The sequence below is a fragment of the Oncorhynchus gorbuscha genome, linkage group LG16, assembly GCF_021184085.1.
Source record: "Oncorhynchus gorbuscha isolate QuinsamMale2020 ecotype Even-year linkage group LG16, OgorEven_v1.0, whole genome shotgun sequence".
NCBI classification, from domain to species: Eukaryota; Metazoa; Chordata; class Actinopteri; order Salmoniformes; family Salmonidae; genus Oncorhynchus; species Oncorhynchus gorbuscha.
The window spans coordinates 68,244,741-68,263,676 of record NC_060188.1 but is presented as its reverse complement, the minus strand read 5'-3'; the positions used below and the strand labels follow the sequence as shown (position 1 = coordinate 68,263,676).

Genomic DNA, 18,936 nt, shown 5'->3' with positions numbered 1-18,936 from the left:
CCAGCAACAGTGTGTGAAAACCTTGTGAAGACATACAGAAAATGTTTGACCTCTGTCATTGCCAACAAAGGGTATATGACAAGGTATTGAGATAAACTTTTGTTCTTGACCAAATACTTATTTTCCACCATAATTTGCAAATAAATTCATAAAAAATCCTACAATGTGATTTTCTGGATTTTTTTCTAATTTTGTCTGTCATAGTTGAAGTGTACCTATGATGAAAATTACATGCCTCTCTCATCTTTTTAAGTGGGAGAACTTGCACAATTGGTGGCTGACTAAATACTTTATTGCCCCACTGTACATCTTCATATACAGTGTAGTCCTTTGCCATGAGTCAATAGAGTGCTCTCTGTGCTCCCAGAGAGCTGAGTAAAGGAGTAGTTGTAGTGGGCCTGTTGCCAACAGCAGATAGGGCCTAAGGTTCGACAAGCTGGCAGCACACTAAAAACAAAACTGCAGGGCCACGTTTCTCCTCGGCATCCATCGACAGGACGACCACCTGACTGACCACCTGCTCCCTTTCACCATCCCCCCTTAGTTCACAAGACAGGAAGTGAGTCAGCATGCCCTTTGACATTGGGGTTCTGGAGGTGTCACCTGGATTGGTCAGTGGGGCTGCTGCCACCTGGAGCAGCAATATGACGTGCTGAGAGGAGAACACAACCCTGCCATGCCCCTGGCCTGCCTCCTGCCTCCTGCCTCCTGCCTCCTGCCTCCTGCCTCCTGCCTCCTGCCTCCTGCCTCCTGCCCTTCCCTTACTGACACACACCCAGGGAGCTGCTGCTAAAAGTGGCCTTTGAGTGGCTGGCGTCGGGTCTCCATGGAGCTGGGGTATGCACACAGCAGTCGACAACAGAAGGACAAATAAGGAAGCTGCATTAAACTTGGTTTATGTGACCTTCCGCCGAGTGACCGAACAAGTGGGGAAAACTTTAGGATGGATGTTCTCATGACCAAAAAAGGCATGTGTATAAATAGCCTATAGATTGATTTAATTAGCAAGTGAATAATTCATGTGGCAAAAACAGAGTCAACTTGGTGATTATATCTATGGCTATATTGCCCAGGGCCACAAATAACATCATATATTGTTGATGAATAGATATTACAATTTAATCTGAGAGGGCCATTGGAAGTTCATTTCTAGCAAGGCTTTGTTTTGTGATATCTTTTTCACATTTTAATGGAGAATGGGCAATAGGCCCACCATAATAGCTGAATCAAGCTAAATCTAACATTACATATTAAACTGCAGATGGCTTGGCTACTGTGGACCATCGTGAAATTTAGTGTGAAATATATGACTGTACTAACCAGATAAACAGATTGATCAACGTTTTACGAGTGTGAGCACACGCATACAGTTGCAGACGCACGTGTGCTCGCACGCTCTCGAACACACACACACACACACACACACACACACACACACACACACACACACACACACACACACACACACACACACACACACACACACACACACACACACACACACACACACACACACACACACACACACACACACACACACTTACAGTATACGTTTTAGTATCCTTGTGGGGACCTAAAATGTATTTCCTTTCAAAAACCTATTTTCCCTAACCCTAATTGTAACCCTAACCCATAAGCCTAAAATAGCCTTTGTCTTCGTGGGAATTTTTCTTGTTTTACTATCCTTGTGGGGTCTTTTGGGGATTTCTGGTACCCACTAGAATAGAATAAAAAACAACTCATGGAATGGCAGGGAGGGGACACACAGATACACTCTAACACACATACGTTTTTCTTGTTGTATTGGTTGTATCATTTTGTTGTATTGTTTGTTTCATTTTTGTTGTTGTATTGTTTGTATCATTTTGTTGTAGTATTGTTTGTTTCATTTTTGTTGTTGTATTGTTTGTATCATTTTGTTGTATTGTTTGTATCATTTTGTTGTATTGTTTGTATCATTTTGTTGTATTGTTTGTATCATTTTGTTGTATTGTTTGTACCATTTTGTTGTATTGTTTGTATCATTTTGTTGTATTGTTTGTATCATTTTGTTGTATTGTTTGTATCATTTTGTTGTATTGTTTGTTTCATTTTGTTGTTGTATTGTTTGTTTCATTTTGTTGTATTGTTTGTTTCATTTTGTTGTTGTATTGTTTGTATCATTTTGTTGTTGTATTGTTTGTATCATTTTGTTGTATTGTTTGTATCATTTTGTTGTATTGTTTGCTTCATTTTGTTGTATTGTTTGTTTCATTTTGTTGTATTGTTTGTTTCATTTTGTTGTATTGTTTGTTTCATTTTGTTGTATTGTTTGTTTCATTTTTGTTGTTGTATTGTTTGTATATCATTGTATTTGAAATGTTTGTGACTGTTCTTGTCTATCAGTGTAACAGTGTTTTGTTACTTGTCATGTAATGGGGATCCAAATAAACATAAAAGGGTTCTACCTAGAACCAAATATGGTTCTTCAAAGGGTTCTCCTATGGGGACAGCCAAAGAATCCTTTAAGGTGTAAAAACACACAAACACAAACACGTCCTTACAGACGAAGAAGGCCCAAATTTACGTAGAGAAAAATTCCTCTCTAATTAATATTGTTTGTACATTAAGCACCAGCTCTGATGTGTTCTCTAAAATCAGTCTACAGGCTGTCTATTGACTGACTTAATAAGTGTTGGGGGTATAATTTGCTGGACATTCAGCTGTATCTTCTATCAGATGGTTGCACACCAGAGCAAAACGGTGCATTGTCATCTTTATCTGGATTAAGTAAATCCTCATAGGAAGTGTCAATCTGTTTAACAGATGTGACTGTATACAGAAACTACAATGTCACTTCATTTCAGTTAGCTGATTATTAATATATTACATGACTCTGAATGTTATAATTTTGAAGCAAGTGCAGACGGGGTGGCAGGTAGCCTAGAGGTTAGAGCATTGGGCCAGTAACCGAAAGGTTGCTAGATTGAATCCCTGAGCTGACAAGGTAAAAATCTGTCGTTTTGCCCCTGAACAAGGCAGATAACCCACTGTTCCTAGGCTGTCATTGTAAATAAGAATTTGTTCTTAACTGACTTGCCTAGTTAAATAAAAAAGACTGTGTTCTGTGGTTCTGGGGTTCTGGTTCTGGGGAGATGATTTGGGATGTCAATAGTTTACAGAACCTCTAATGGCCTCAGCTCCTCTGCTCTTTAATGGTTCTGGGGAGGTGATTTGGGATGTCAATAGTTTACAGAACCTCTAACGGCCTCAGCCCTCTGCTCTTTAATGGTTCTGGGGAGGTGATTTGGGATGTCAATAGTTTACAGAACCTCTAACGGCCTCAGCTCCTCTGCTCTTTAATGGGAGTGATGAGCCTGACTCCTGATGAGCATGATGATAACATCATTGGTCTGTAATGTAAACTGTAAATAGGGTTGTTGAACATCATGAACACATTGGTGTCACTCTAGTAGATTCTGTAGAGATGCCTGGTGTTCTCAGGACAACTGATATGACAGGGGGTAGGATCAGATCAGCGGGGATTCAATAAATGAGCTAAATATGAGTCAACATGTTAATTATTAAACTATAGAGAAACAACCAATGCTGCAGTCAAAATATTAGTCTCTGATCTGCACATACACCATCTGCTGCTATGTTGGCATCAGCATCACTCTGCTCAAATATTCACAAACGCCAATACTGTCATACAGTTCTCATCAGTGATGGTTGCGTTTACACTCACAGCACACCAAGGAATTGAATGAAATTGAGCTGACTAGTATGTAATCTTGAACAATGGGGAGTCAGGTTCCCCTACAAATGATTCCCCACATCACCCCCCACCCCCACCCCAGAGAGGTGGATTTTACCCCCTGCATCACACACTCATTTAAAGAGTACAGGGAGAGACCATATGGGAGGTGATTGAGGGGGTGGGGTTGCTCAGCGGGACATTCCTTGGAAGCGGTTGCTTCTTATGCACCAACAGATGTTGAAGCCTTATGGGTGTATCAATCAAGGGCAAATATGTTTCACTAACAAAATATTTTCAAATCTGCAGTCCATTCAGCTCCTATTGCTGCTAGTTACACCTCCATGATCTTCAGGCAAAAGGAATATGGAAATCAGTGTGTCTTTTGGAAAAAGGGCCTTTTGTGCAGCAGGGCCTTCAGCCCAGGTTTTCAGAGAGAGAAGCTAGAATAGACTGGGCGGAGGGGGTGGGACCTGAGCTGTCGCCAGAGTGGAAAGGGCATTTACACAATACAGGTGACAAGAATGACTGTGGCCAGAGAATCCAGTAAATGTCACAGAAAGTGCTTTAAATGTCAATACTGAAACCCCTGTGAGAGCACTTTTGTTATCACTTGAAACATAACAAGACAAATGATTTTCGGTATCGATAGTGAAGTCAGCATTATATCAGACGAACTACAAGAGCCAAGCTTAAGCACCTGGCTTGATCAGACTGATGTCATGGATGCTCTATATCAGGGATGGGCAACTTTGATGGGGGTGGGGGGGTCACAAAAAATCTGAACGAATCATGATGGGCTGCAGTTGCTTATGTCTCCAGCTTCTTATGTTTTTACAGAAGTTGCATGATAATATCTGCTCAATGCGTTCTGCAAGATGGATGCATTTAACAGAACATCAGTATCAATGCATTGCTGAATAAAAAAATGAAGCTGTCTCCCCGCATTGTATCATGCAAATTTCAGCAGTAGCTGGATATGTAATGAATTCAGGGCTATGATTGAATCATGCTTGACATCTGCACAATTTCAATGGGAGGGACCGTTCATGTAAATTACAGTAATATTTTATGACAGGCTTGGCCATGCTGTGTAAACAGAGGGTAATTTCTGGGTCATGTAAAGATGCGTGCAGCTCTTCTGCTTGTGTTACTTGAGTCAGCAATCATATGTGGGCTAAAGGTCTCCAGTGTTCAAAAGCAAATCGATGTTCATCTATACTACAACATAGATAAGCACGTTGTAAGTTAGTTTTCGGCCTCAGTATCCATTTGCAAAATAAATCAATATTAATGAGAAGATGAGCTGACTCCTATAGTGCAACACAAACACCTCCAGCTGTCAGTCCATCTATCAACTCTCCATTTATGCGCTCTGAATGCTTCATGGCTGTTTGCTCAGATCCACCCCACTGGCAATACAAAGTAGGGATGAGTCAGAAAATAAATCATTAGCATTCTGTCTGTATGCAGAGTGCTTGTCCACATGTAATTATTGGATTCTCTTCTGGCCAGTTATACGAGTGCCAAAAGTATTCAAATGTACTCTGGAGACAACATAAGTAGCTCCAAAAAAAATCTGCAATTTCATTTCATCAGGCGTTATTAACAACCTGGACACATACACGTAACATAGCAAATGTAGATCCAGGACACTCCAATTAGTATGATATGTTACATTTCGTATGGTATGTATTCATTTGTGGATTTCCATCATCCATTTCGTATGAGATGTTACGAATTACAATTTGTAGATGTTACCTACTGCAGGTGGGTAAAGTTAGCCAGACTAGATGTTAGGGTTATGGGTTAAGGTTAGGTTAAGGTTAGGGAAGGAACTAGCTAACATGGTAAGTATTTGCAAAGTAGCTAAAAAGTAGTAAGTATTTGCAAAGTTGCTTATTAGCAAAACTACTAACGTTGTCCGTGATGAGATTTGAACAAGCAACCTTTGAGTTGCTAGACGCTCGCATTTTACACCGAACCATCCACCCTGACCAACCACCCTACTTTAGTTTTTGCTTTATGTAATCTTCTATCTTTTGCAACCATACCAAATGTTACATATCATACTAATTTGAGTGTCCCGTATTTACATTTACTATGTTACGGTTAGTCTTTGAGACCAGGCTGATAACATACACATGGCTGGTTTTGAAAATGAAATGCCTGAGCTAAGTTAATTTCTCTCCATGTATCAAATACATGCTGCTGTGCCTAAGATACATGAGGTGGAAATGGAGCTAAAAATGCAAGCACTTAAAATCTATTTGCCGTGTCTGAATATTCTTCTTCTGACTCTTTGACAACAAAGGGGCTGTGTCATAAGTGAGGGAGTAGTTGGGGAAGCATGTGATGTACTAGGGTGCCGGTACGGTAAATCCTGAGAGGAGTGAGGGAATGCATGGAAAGTAAAGGTGAGCCATTTGAGGGATGACCTGCCAGTGTGTCATCAGAGCAGATTTCCGTTTGCCTGGTGGCTATATGACTCTAATTAAGCAGCACATCTTTCCTGAAGAACATATTTAAAATGTATCTGGAGCCTCTATTTTAATTAAAAGTCCCCCGGAATGGCTCCTCAGTCGTGACATTTGAAGTTTGAAGGCGGAGGAACAGGAAGTGGGTCACTCATTATGAAGTCCCTGAACACCTATCAATTATCTTCCCAGAAATACCTGGGACAAATCACCAGGCCGTCAGCCAGCCTGCCAAACAAATCATGAAAGAGAAGTACATTTGCATTACATCCAGTGGCTTGCACAGGTGGTTGTGTTTCACTGCACTGATTCACTAACTCTAAACACCAGGCTATAAATACACTTTTTTTTAAATATTCAGTGTGTTCAATTTTTAATGCTTTGTTTTATAAACACCACAAATTGAAAGAGAAACCATGCAAAATTGTCTTCTGTCACCACACAGAGCATAGACTCTGATAGCCACCTGTTTCGTGTATAGTAGCTAGACTTTCTTCAATATTTATTATCATAGCGAACTACTTCCATATTTTCTGTCGGGTATCAAGCAAAACGAAATATCTATACCATTCCCCTGTGCTCCTTGCTTTGATGTCTTGTCTGCTTTTTTGTTGTTTTCTAACTGTCTGTAAAGAGACTAAAGTTGTGTCTGGTGAATAAACCCACAGTTAGTTTAGTCACTCACCCTAAAAAACTCCTTGGTGGAGCCTGAGTCTAGGGTCCCGTAGGCAATCTCTGTCTGCTTGGCCAGGTCCTCAGCACTCTCTATGGGAGACACCATCCTCTCCACTGTGAGGAAGGCAGCCAGGTTGGCTGTGTAAGAGGAGATGATGATGAGGGTGAAGAACCACCACACCCCCCCCACGATTCTGCCCGACAGAGACCTGAGAGAGAGGGGAGGAGGACAGAGGGACATGAGAGCAGGGTGCTCAATCCTACACACTGACAGGGGGATGGAGGTCACCATGCTTTTGGAGTCCACTGCTTCCTGTGTAGAGTCTGGGTATCACACACCATGTATTGACATAAATGCACAGCCTCAGAGCATTGATCTTGGATTTATGTCCAGGAGGGAGAGGGACATTTACTAAATCGTTTTCATCAAATTCATCAAATCTGTGGCATTGACTCTTTGGCATTCTATGGGCTTTTCAAATAGTACCTGACATCCTAAATTGCCATAGAATGTTTTGTGTTCTTTTCTGGTATTATGTTACAAGGATTAAATGGCTTGTCTTTTATTTAGAGTTGACTTTCTTCACTGCACATGAGAAGCAATCACTCAGTTTTCAGCACGCAAACCCCTTTTTTTCATGAGCAATGCTCAAAAAAAATTATCATAGAGACAGTAAGGGAACAATTACTGAGGAATGAATGGGAACGATGCATGTTTAAATGTTGATCTCAGTGGATCATTACCCTATAGCGCTGTAGCCATCACTATTCAGGTGAGACTGATGCTCAGCTCTGATAGACATGTCCTGGAACACTCTCTCATTGATCTTCATTCAGATGCACTACAATGGCCCAACATCCCAGATAAGATGTGGAGGGATGGCTTGAACAATGACAGTCCCCCGAGAAGGAATGAGGGACACACCGGCACAACAGTGATGATGAAGTGAAGAGATGGACTGAATGAATGAAAAGAGGGGGAAGAGGGCGTAACTTTTTGTCTATATGAAAATGCATTATATTAGTCATGAGGTAAGAGGCCGAATTTAATGCCATTAAGGTGCTTCATCAGAGTGAAAATTGATAAAAATACATTACAATACATTACGCACCAGGCTGATGACTGTAAAATGGGACATGCAGAAAAAACACGGTAGCCCTCCAAGAGTCATGGGGAATAGGGTAAACTACGGATGTAATGACCCTGTGCATTTTACAGTCCCGGGATGCTGGACATAAGTTATTTTGTGGATGCAATGCATAACTGTTAGCATGCAGCCAGGAGAGAAAGAGTGAGAGAGTGAGGAATGGTGGTGGTGTGTTTAAAGAGGATGAGGGAAAGATGAAGTGGAGGTGAATGGGGTGGAGAGCAAAACAACCAAGACACAACCAAAAAATAACATATATGCACCATGACATGATGGGAGTTGTAGTGATTATGACCATAAAATGCAGAGAGATGGTACAGTTTGTAGATGATAGGATGGCTGAGTTTGAGGTGATGGAACATGGAGTACAGTAACCAACCTTGGCGAGATATCGCATCCTTGCTGCATGAAGGCGCCCAGGGAGAACCACAGGCTATTAAAAATCCCAAAGTCGTTAGGTGGGTCTGGAGGGCTCTGAGGGTCTTTGGCCTCGTCGTTCTCATCCAGATGCCACTCATAGGGGCTGAAGCGGCTGACCAGGAAGAGCACCACGCTCACGCCGATATAGGCAAACACTATGCACATCCAGATCTCATAGGCCAGCGGGTCCAGGAAGGAGAACACGCCCGGCTTTGACTTTTGAGGCTTCTTTATCATAATGGAGATCCCCAGGCTCATAAAAGGCTTAGAGAAGTCTATCACTTCCTCTCGTACCAATGTTATAGTTAGAGGAGCCACTGCTATATCAGCTCTCTGGAAACATGGGAACAGGAACAGGAGGAGTTAGTGGGTCAAAACAGAGCACAGGCACATCACATCAAACTGCCTTGTGATCAAAGCCCGACTTATAACAATTTAAAATAGAATGCCCAGCTAAAGAAATTGTGATTTTACTGTTTCTTGATCAAATAAACTGGTCATCAGGCAATTTTCAATATCTCATTATGACTATAGTATATCTATAATGTATTGCTGAAACCAATGAGTAGAGATGGAGCGCGGAAAAATGAAATGGTGGATTAGAAAAATGAATGCATTAAATGTCAGATACGTTTAAGAAGAAAGTGAGACCTGCCAGCTTAAAATGGACCAATCTCAGTTAGCATTAGTAGTAGCTAATGTCTCTGCCTTAATCCAAAAGAGTGCATTACTCCGTCAGATCCATCTATGAAGTAGAAGGTATGGAAACAGGAGGTTGAAGAGCTTATGCAAACAGCCCATGATATTTGAATCAGCCTAGGAAATTCAACTCCTTTATCAGATTGTCTTTAAAGCCTCCTAGCCTTATTAGCAAATAGCTCAGCTATGTAATAAATGTTCCCATCGATAGCTTTTCAAGTCCCAGAGTTACAACCGGACCCGGCCTTGACTTATAGATATGTAAATGCCATGCGAGGGCTGGGATCATCTTAGCGAGGGTTAGGCAGGGACCCTGTGAAAAACACAGCTCCAAGCCACTCCTTGTCTCAATATATCACTGGCTCATTTGCATGTGAATGGCTAATTAATGGTTCGGCGGATTTACTGTTGATGCAGAGAGGTGTCTCAGGGCATGTACAAAGCCTGTCAATTATAGCAGGAGATCATCTCTCTCTCTTTCAGCTCTCTGAAGAGTTTGGGGTGTCATTTTACAGAATGGTTGGTAAAATGTTCATTATAAAAGAGATGTGCTATTTCGTGTTAAATTAAAATGCGTTCAGAGTATCACTGCTTGCATTCAAACTGACAAACAGATGTTTTTCATTTTCACTTTATAGTCTGGCTGTCATCTGTCCCTTAATGAAACATGAACCAGTTCTTCACAGTTGGTGTTTTATGAAAGAAGAAAATGATCTCATACTTACACATGTAGTGAGTGGTTCATAACATAAAGTAATCAATCTTTCAATTAAGATCTGATTCATGGAGATACATATGGAGAAAATCACACACCCAGTCAGTAGAGGATTGCGGGCCAGATCTGGTTGCTGGGTGGCACATATGGATCAGTGCTGCCACCGCAACAGTAAAAGGCCAGATCTGGTCCGAATGTGGGAGATGCGACCAGGGCGAGGGCAGGCACACTTTGCTTATGAGCCAGTTCTGGCTTGTGATATGTGAGCGTAACAAATACCCATAGTTGCTGGGACACTTTTGAATGAATGTGGACCACATTCACCCTGCTGGGCAAGGTCTGGCCTTTTCATGCCGAAGATCTGGTTTAGGTGTGTTAACCAGATCTGGGCCACATACCTCAAGCCAGAGCTGGCCAAGCCCCCGTCCCTGTGTTGGTGACAGTGCTTCAGTACGTCCAGACTGTCACTTACCCCATATACCAGCTCACCCACCATCCCGTTCCACGTCTTGGTCTCTGGATCCCTTGCACCATACTTCCCGTCCGCAACTACTGACAGTTTGTATCTTATCCCCACATGTTTTGCAATTTCAGCCGCTAAATCGACACAGTAGCCTTCATATCTGTCATTCCCATCCAGTGACAAGTAGTTTCGCTTGTACATCACATAAGGAGATTCCTGTTAATTAAACATAACGTTGAGTTTATAGTTGAACATGCACACATTCCATTCACAGAGGCCTTTCCTCTTGAGGCCAGTCCTCTTAAACCCACACCGTGATTGTTGCATGCACACATGCTTGGATTACACACACAGACATACACAGACACAGAGCACACAAACAGGAAATAATAACAGAACAGCATGGACAAGAAGCGAGTTGGTCACATGGGGATGTTGGGGTGCTGACCCGATCCACAGCCAAATGCAGCCAGCCTCCATAGCAGCGGGCTAGATGCAGGGCCCGGCCCGGGTAACCAGTAGGGACAGTAAGGCCTCTGACAGACAGGCATGAAGGGGAAATGGGGTGGGTCACTCAGTCAGATTCCTTCATGTTAAACCCAGACACAACTCTAAGGAGGTGGGGGCCGGGTGGAGGGTGCATTAGCTTTGCATCGGTTTGGTAGGACAGGGGCAGGTTGAACAGGGGTTTGTGATACTTTCCAGTTCATCATGTAAATGGTAGTGATTGGCAAGGGATTACAGTAATGCTCGTTTTTATTGCAACACCATCAAACACATCGATGAATGTGCAGGGAGGCTGCATCATTCAAGTCATCAAACCAACTCTGAGCTTATCTTCCATACAGAATACACTGGGAGGTGTTCATACAAATACTTGGCTCTTTAAACTCTGAGATGTGGTTGGTTTTCTTTTTGGCTCGGCTCAAAAACCACACATAGTGATTGATCTTAAATCACATCCCAATCCGTGTCAGGTGTAGAAGAGATGCCAGTGGGTACAACAATGGTCAATTTCTTTCTTTCTGTGCTGAAGGTATCTGTTCACCTCTATGCTAGAAGAAATGGGTTTCTGAAACAATAAAGTCAAATATAGCTAATTCTGATGCATAATGAGATTTGGCCAATTTCCAATGTGAATAGACAAATACATGATCACTAGATGAGTAGTGTAACACTATTGCTATCATAACATTACAATGGTCCTACCATTTCCCTGTGTCTATCAGAAGTATCCTAACCAATTATGAGTATGAGCATGACATGCTTACATCTAGATGAGAATGTCTGACTTTCGTATTCTGAATTTGCCTAAGATGAACACATAATAGGCAGAGTCAGAAAGAAGGCCATTGTTTTAAATGTAAGATAAGGCTTACCTTATTTTACATTTAAAAATGACCAAGATCTTCTAACTAACCATATATACATCCAGCTGATTTATTTTTATCTCTCTGCTTGAGCTGGGGAATGCTTCATCTCTTGCTATCCCTGACCTTTGACCCCCTAATATCGCTGGATATTGGAAGAAGCCACAGAGGTTATACTTCAGTACAGAACTTGAAGTGGACGATCCAAAATAGATTTGAACAGGGGGATAAACAAACCAAAGCTTTAAAGCCTTGAGGTTTTTTATGTCCTCCTCAAATGGCAGTTATTTTGTGTCCCCAGTGAGAAACAATTGACATTAAAGGTCGTTTTGTTGTCTCTATCCCTGTCATCATTGACCATTTACTTAATGAGTAAGAAACAGGTTTTTACTTACGTATGCACTGAATGTGTATTGGATTACGTCTATCGGCTCTAGCTAGTTATCATTACCAAAGCCGTTATTGTGATGTCACTGCTACAACAGGCCACCGTAATATGGAAAATCAAAATGCTTTAACACCCACACGGATACAGTTGAAACACTCTTTGTGAATCGACTGTTTCAACATGTAGTGAGTGGATGGAAAGCAACTCAAAAGAAAATAGTTCTACCCTCCCAGGACAGAATGTAACAATGGACACCTTGACCTTGAGTGGCAGAATTGTTTAGAGGTGGAACATTTAAAATCTGCTTGGAAAGTGTACCATAATAGTAGTGACCACAATCGTTCGGTTTTCCACAGAAGAGGACTCGTTGGTGACCTGCGCATCCACAATAAATACATATTTTTCGAATTCATTCCAGTACCCGGTCTGAAAGTGACAGAAACATCATAGTTATTACAAGAAGCAGCCATTTAAAAGACATTTGTGAGTAAAGCCTCCAAGTGCAGTTGGCAGGCGAGCATGTCTGATGAGAGTCTTGGCCTGAAGGGGGGTTGGGGGTGTCTAGTGATGCGCGAGATAAAAAGCCCTGTACTGGTGCTGTGCTTGGAGATGACGCTTTAACCTCTGCTACAAATCCAGTGGGGGAAAAGAGCATTCAACTTTCAGCTAATCTCCCTCTCAGCACACTTACTACAGCTGCACTGTCACAGATCTTTTACATAACCATGAATTACTGCCCATGAAATGCTCCTCGCATGCAGCTTGGCAATACTAATACCAGCAAAAAAGAACGAGTCTTATTCAGCAATAAGCAATTTCGGTTGCAATTTACAGAGTGAGGGGCTTCTCTTAATGTACAAACATTAAGCATACTATATCTATGCTGCTACTAAAAATAGATATCTGACGCCTGTGAACCTTTTCAATAACTGCTGAGATTTAAAGAAAACATCAGAAGTTACATGTTATTTGTTCTGTTCTGTTTTGTTCTGTTTTGTTCTGTTCTGTTGTTCTGTTTTGTTTCGTTCTGTCTGTTGTTCTCATCTTTTCTGTCCGGTTGTATTCTGTACTTTTCTTTCCTGTTATTTCTAATTCTTCTCTCCTCTTCTACTGTTCTATAGCTCAGCATGTTCTATAGGTTAGTATGTGTGGTAACTAGGGGGGTTACTGGCTAATATAGCACTACTCCTGACAGACTCGATGCGTCCCCTCTCCTACCCCTGCCCCAGTTATGACTGAGCACAAAGGAAGCACGCAGGGAGAGGTCAGCCCCCAGTACATAATCCGCTACAGGTGAAAGCTGTCCTACTGTAAGCACTCCAATAAAGCTTAAAGCTCTGCCCTGGACCCTGCTCAGAGCTGTTCAATGATTACTGTTGCGCACGTATGGTGCAATGCAGTTACAAGCACACTTATGTTATGGAGTCATGTTAATATGTAATTACGTAAATATTGAATGTGTAATTACTTGAATATTCATATTTAAAGTCCATACAACTGAACTATCTACACAGTTATGAATAAAGAAAAAAAAGAAGTGAACTGGTCTGACATCCTGCAACCTTTTCCCAATTACTCAGTTAATGACCCTCTGAACTCAAACAATGTGAGAAAGTGTTGTGTAATCTGCATGTTGAGCCACTGTGCTGCTTTCTACTTACCTTCTTGGGCCCCCCTATTTTCATTTCATACACATCGATGCTGTAGTTGGATCTCCGACCGAACGAGTCAAACTGGATATTCCCTGTCATACCTTGTACCTGGACCTGCCACGCACACCACGACACAAGGAACCGTAACAACCTTCACACAACAGCTCAATTCAGATTTAGTCCAAATATACTACTATATTTTAAAGACATGGTAACAGGGGTACACCTGGGCACCTGTGAAGACCCCTCCTACCATTTTGAGGGCTCTCTCTATGTCAATGCCTTGGCTCCAGGGCACGGCCGGGTTGGCTAAGCAGTCCCCAGCGCTCCCCCTCCGGGACACATCCACCCTCTGCCTCCGCAGGTACCGGAAGGCCTCTGCCAGGACCAGCACAGCATCATGGGTCAGTGCCGACGTGTACTGAAACACAACCACCACACCAGATCATGACACTAGGAGAGCAGTCCGAAGGGGACTCACTGGTTTGTGTAAGGAGCACATTTAGATACAAAGCACAATGTGAAAAGGGAATAAATTGTGAAAATGAGTATCAATGATAAAGTCGGTACAGCAGTAGCGGAACAGCCCACTGCCACTCTGCCTCAAGGTTGATTTTATTCAAGAGTAATTGGTGATTGGCAGTCTGTTGTTGCCTGATATGCCAAAGCTAGTTCATACTGTTGTAGCTACTTTCAAACAGAAAACCAATTTTTGCCTCTTTTCTGAGTGACAAGCAGTAAACAAGCAGTATGATTTTACTATTGCCTCACTGACAGTTTATCTGGTTAAATTTGACAAAAGCTTTCCTTTTGTGAGTGAAAATGCTCTGTCTTTGATACTATTAGCGAGACACAGATAACTGAACAGATAGTCAGAGAGAAAGGTAGAGAAGCAGATATGGGCAGAGCTGGAAGTTTCGTACTGTAAATAAAACATCCACACAACATTGACAGCCGTGCGGTACTGTACCTTCAGCGGTGTGCCCTTAGCCTCAGGAAACTCCCTCTCGTCTAGGCGCTCCCAGCGCTGGATGAACTGTGTGACTATTGGGTTCTCTGGGTTGAGGATCTGGAAGCCTGTTATGTTGGCTCCTCCAGCAAACACTTTGTCCAGGGTCATGTTAGCGAAGCCCTGCAGTGAAACCAGAGGTACCCAACAACATGCAGGCATCAAACAATCTGTCCCCAACAACTGGGTTCATCTGTACTGAGAGCTTCAACTGTAATGCCTTTACAGTTCAAAAAGGAAAGCGTTTTCTGATGTATTGTTTTCTGAATAACATACAACTTTCTCGTTTTTGCTGATAATGTATGTTCGTATTTGTTCATAAAAGTACAGTTTGTTCAAATTTAGAAAACTAAAGTTAGTGAAGTGGGCAACATAGCCAAAACCTTTGCGATTTACAGCACCCTACTAGCGTGGAGGGACTGTAAGAAATACCTGGGCATTTCCTCCCAAATATGTTCTCACTCGCCTATAGTAGGCAACCCAGACTTGCCAAAAGCCCTGAGGGATGCCAACTTTAATCTTTGGCATACTCTAGGAATCAGGACCTTTTCAGACCTATTTCATCAGAAAACCACTACACTGAAATCCTTTCAAGAGCTCTGCAGTGAATTCGATGTGCCAAGATCCCATTTTTTTTTTTTATATCTTCAAATTAGACATGTAATTTCCTCATTTACCTCCAAGAGGAGGTTTAGAACTCAGTTGAATGAAGTTGAAACCCTTCTTGTCACAGCACAATCCATTAAAGGCAAAATATCTTACATCTATAGACTCCTTTCTGAGAAAGGAAGCTCCTCCTTTACTCCTTTGAAAATAATCTGGGAAAAGGACCTTGGTCTGACTATCAGTGATGAGTTAGGGGCGGAGGTTTGCGACAGGGTATACTGCTCCTCTACCAGTGTAAAAATGAAAGAATCTAATTACAAATTTTTGTACAAATTTTATTATACTCCTTTGAGACTCCATAGAATGAAAACAGATATGTCTCCTAACTGTAAAAGATGTACCTCTGAATGTGGAACCTATATGCATGTATTTTGGAGCTGTAGGGAGATTGCCAGATTCTGGCAATCTGTACATACTGCTGCACAGAAAATACTAGAGGTACAGTTTGATATGACCCCGTGTATCTATCTTCTTAATGCCCAGCAGGACTTTGTTCTTGATCCTGACAGAGAAAATTTGCTTATGACTATTACATACTTTGCTAAGAAATGTATTCTTCTATTGTGGGCCTCTAATACCATTTAAAATGTGGATTGACCAGACTGTTGACTTCCTTCCTCTTGAAAAGCTCACTTATGACCTCCACAAGAGACAGCCCAAGTTTGATAGACTCTGGTCTCCACTATTCAACTATATTTCAAACTGGACAGAGTGAACGGGGTGACTAGGGAAATGCGCATGTTGTGTAAGGTACTGTAAAACCTAAAAACAAATTATTGACCCGTCGTCTCAGCGAATGCTTGAAATGGCTGATAAGAACCTTGATAGTGCTGCAAGTGTTATATGTTTTTTTTGTGTTTTTTGTGTTTTTATTTTAATTTCGTTTTTGAGTACGTGTGCGTATGTGTGTGTGTGTATGTATATGTGCGTATGTATGTATGTATGTATGTATGTATGTATGTATGTATGTATGTATGTATGTATGTATGTATGTATGTATGTATGTATGTATGTATGTATGTATGTATGTATGTATGTATGTATGTATGTATGTATGTATGTATGTATGTATGTATGTATGTATGTATGTATGTATGTATGTATGTATGTATGTATGTATGTATGTATGTGTGTGTGTATGTATGTATGTATGTATGTGTGTGTGTGTGTATGTATGTATGTATGTGTGTGTGTATGTGTGTATGTATGTATGTATATATATATGTACCAAGGAAAATATATAGATTAAGAAAAATAAATGCTTTTATTTGACTTTATCATTCATTTTAATTGTATTTTTATTTTTTCAAATGTATTATTATTTTTGACTTTTTATTTTTTTAAAGCCTGTCACATCTGTGAATGTGGAATGTGTTTTGTTGGTTGATTGAAAAACAAGAAAACTTAATAAAACTTTAAATTGAAAAAAACAACAAATATAATTGATAAAGACAGCGGGTTTTATTACCAGTTCCCTAACAGCTAGTGATAGATTTGAACTGTATCTGATGTTGTCTATTCATATTCAAGGTTTTATTGAACGTGTGTTACTGTATTCTGTGGTTGTTGGAAATCATTTTGTATGATCAGAATAAAACTATTGACCTGCCAAAAAAATAAAAAAATAAAAAAATAAAACTAAAGTGATTGCACATCACATTTTATAATATATGTTTAAGAGGGCCCCTGAAAGAGATAAGGATTGTTGTGTTGTCCTACTCTACTCACCAGGTTAGCCAGGATGTAGTGGTAGCCTCTGCTGTTCTTCCCCAGGGTCACCACCTGCAAGAGGGGGGGGGGAACTCTAAATTAGACAAGGTATCAAAGGACATCACATCACATACTCTATCAGTCTTCTGTTCTAAGAAGACACAATAGAACCTGAAAGCCTCTATCAGTTCTCAGAAGTAGCATAGATCCACTTGATCAAGGTTGTGGGTTTCCAGTCTCTTTGCACTAATGAGCAAATATAGTGCACCACCACCATCCCCATCAGTGACTTTTGTTGAGCAGCAGAAACCGCACAGATTCAACTGTCATCTTTCAGTTCAAAAACAAACAGAATAATTGCATTTCTTAAATAATGTTCCTTAGATAATGTCTGATGTGTATATGAGTGTGTTTCTCTAACAGGGTCTGGGTGTGTGTGTGTGTGTGTGTGTGTGTGTGTGTGTGTGTGTGTGTGTGTGTGTGTGTGTGTGTGTGTGTGTGTGTGTGTGTGTGTGTGTGTGTGTGTGTGTGTGTGTGTGTGTGTGTGTGTGTGTGTGTGTGTGTGTGTGTGTGTGTGTGTGTGTGTGTGTGTGTGTCTTTGTGTTCCTTTTGTATTAGAGTCAGTATGGAAAATAAGGTCAGGATTCAAGGCCCGCAAGAAAATTACCCTTTTATAACGCAGCTGCCTGCTGAAACAAAAAGTGCTCTCTGTCATTATCTGCTGTAGCTCAATCTGCCACAGGGTTATATAGACTTAATTAGGACCAAAACTGTTCTCTCCTAGTGAGAGTGGGCAGGCAGGCATGGGCAATCAACGCTAGCTGTTTTGTTTACTCTAATGACCAGTCCAGGCTTAGTTAACGCATCAAGGTTACTCAGAGATACTGTAAGTTACCTCTCATTCTTACTGCCTGGCAGAACAGAACAAAGCAGAACAGAAATGTGGTTTCATCATGGAGATACATACAGTGCCATACTGAGGGGGTGGAGAGAGAGGCTTTTTTCTCTCTATTTTCACTGTCTTTTTAGACTTCCTCCCCCACAGTTTTGACAAGGATGCTCTCTATGTGTCAGCCACTGCAACATCCAGTGTTATGTAGGACAGTTTCACGCATTGTAGTTGAGAGAACGCCTATGAATTCCAACAACGAACATGTGGTAAATGTGCGGTATGTTTCATTTTACCTTTGAATAACCTCCAATATGGATTGTAATTATTGTAAGATTATCAAAGCAAGGAATCAAGGACATGCAATATGTTGTGTTGCATCGCTTAATCAATTCTCATATCTCCTCCACCTCCCGCAATGTCACTGAGGGCTGTATTGTTAGATGTAACCAAGGAAACAATGGAAACAGCGTAGGAATAGGACTGTTTTATCACAGTTAAGGGCGTTAAATTACCCACAAGTCTCCATCTGTAAAGGCATCCATCTGCACATTGTGACTTTAATTCAGACAGCATCCAGTCAGTCCTTTCCTTCACACCTCTACCTTTCAACCATCATCTGCTTAGTCCCTTTAATAGCTCCTAATTGTCTCTGGAGAGAGAACATTCTCAATCCTCCAAGGTTACAGCTCAGTCCCTCTCCCTATACTCCCCATCCTCATGGCACTTTCCACTCTAAATCCTATTACCCTGGGAAGGTGTGCTCAACGATTTCATTATGTTTGACATTTTCCACCTCCACCAGTAACCCCCTCAGATCCTGCCTGCCTGGGACCCCAAACTTCCCATTTCTCAGAGGGAGGATAGTTACGGAACTAGAAGGTCCCAGTGTGTGGGATAGGGCCATACTACTGGTAAT

The 18,936-nt window shown here is 41.3% G+C and overlaps 1 protein-coding gene across 3 annotated transcripts in view; it reads right to left on the bottom strand.

Moving 5' to 3' along the window:
- Positions 1-18,936, bottom strand: part of LOC123999298 (glutamate receptor 3-like) — a 124,907-nt gene that overhangs the window by 10,319 nt on the left and 95,652 nt on the right. For 2 of the 3 annotated variants that reach the window (XM_046304909.1, XM_046304910.1), the window contains exons 5-12: positions 17,147-17,200; positions 14,714-14,887; positions 13,997-14,164; positions 13,753-13,857; positions 12,410-12,517; positions 10,343-10,549; positions 8,416-8,789; positions 6,899-7,097 (exon numbers count right to left, since the gene is read on the bottom strand). In XM_046304909.1, the coding sequence (XP_046160865.1) occupies positions 6,899-7,097; positions 8,416-8,789; positions 10,343-10,549; positions 12,410-12,517; positions 13,753-13,857; positions 13,997-14,164; positions 14,714-14,887; positions 17,147-17,200 (1,389 nt within the window). Of the gene's footprint in view, positions 1-6,898; positions 7,098-7,632; positions 7,848-8,415; positions 8,790-10,342; positions 10,550-12,409; positions 12,518-13,752; positions 13,858-13,996; positions 14,165-14,713; positions 14,888-17,146; positions 17,201-18,936 lie in introns of those variants that run through there. The other variant, XR_006832424.1, reaches the window with a different exon arrangement.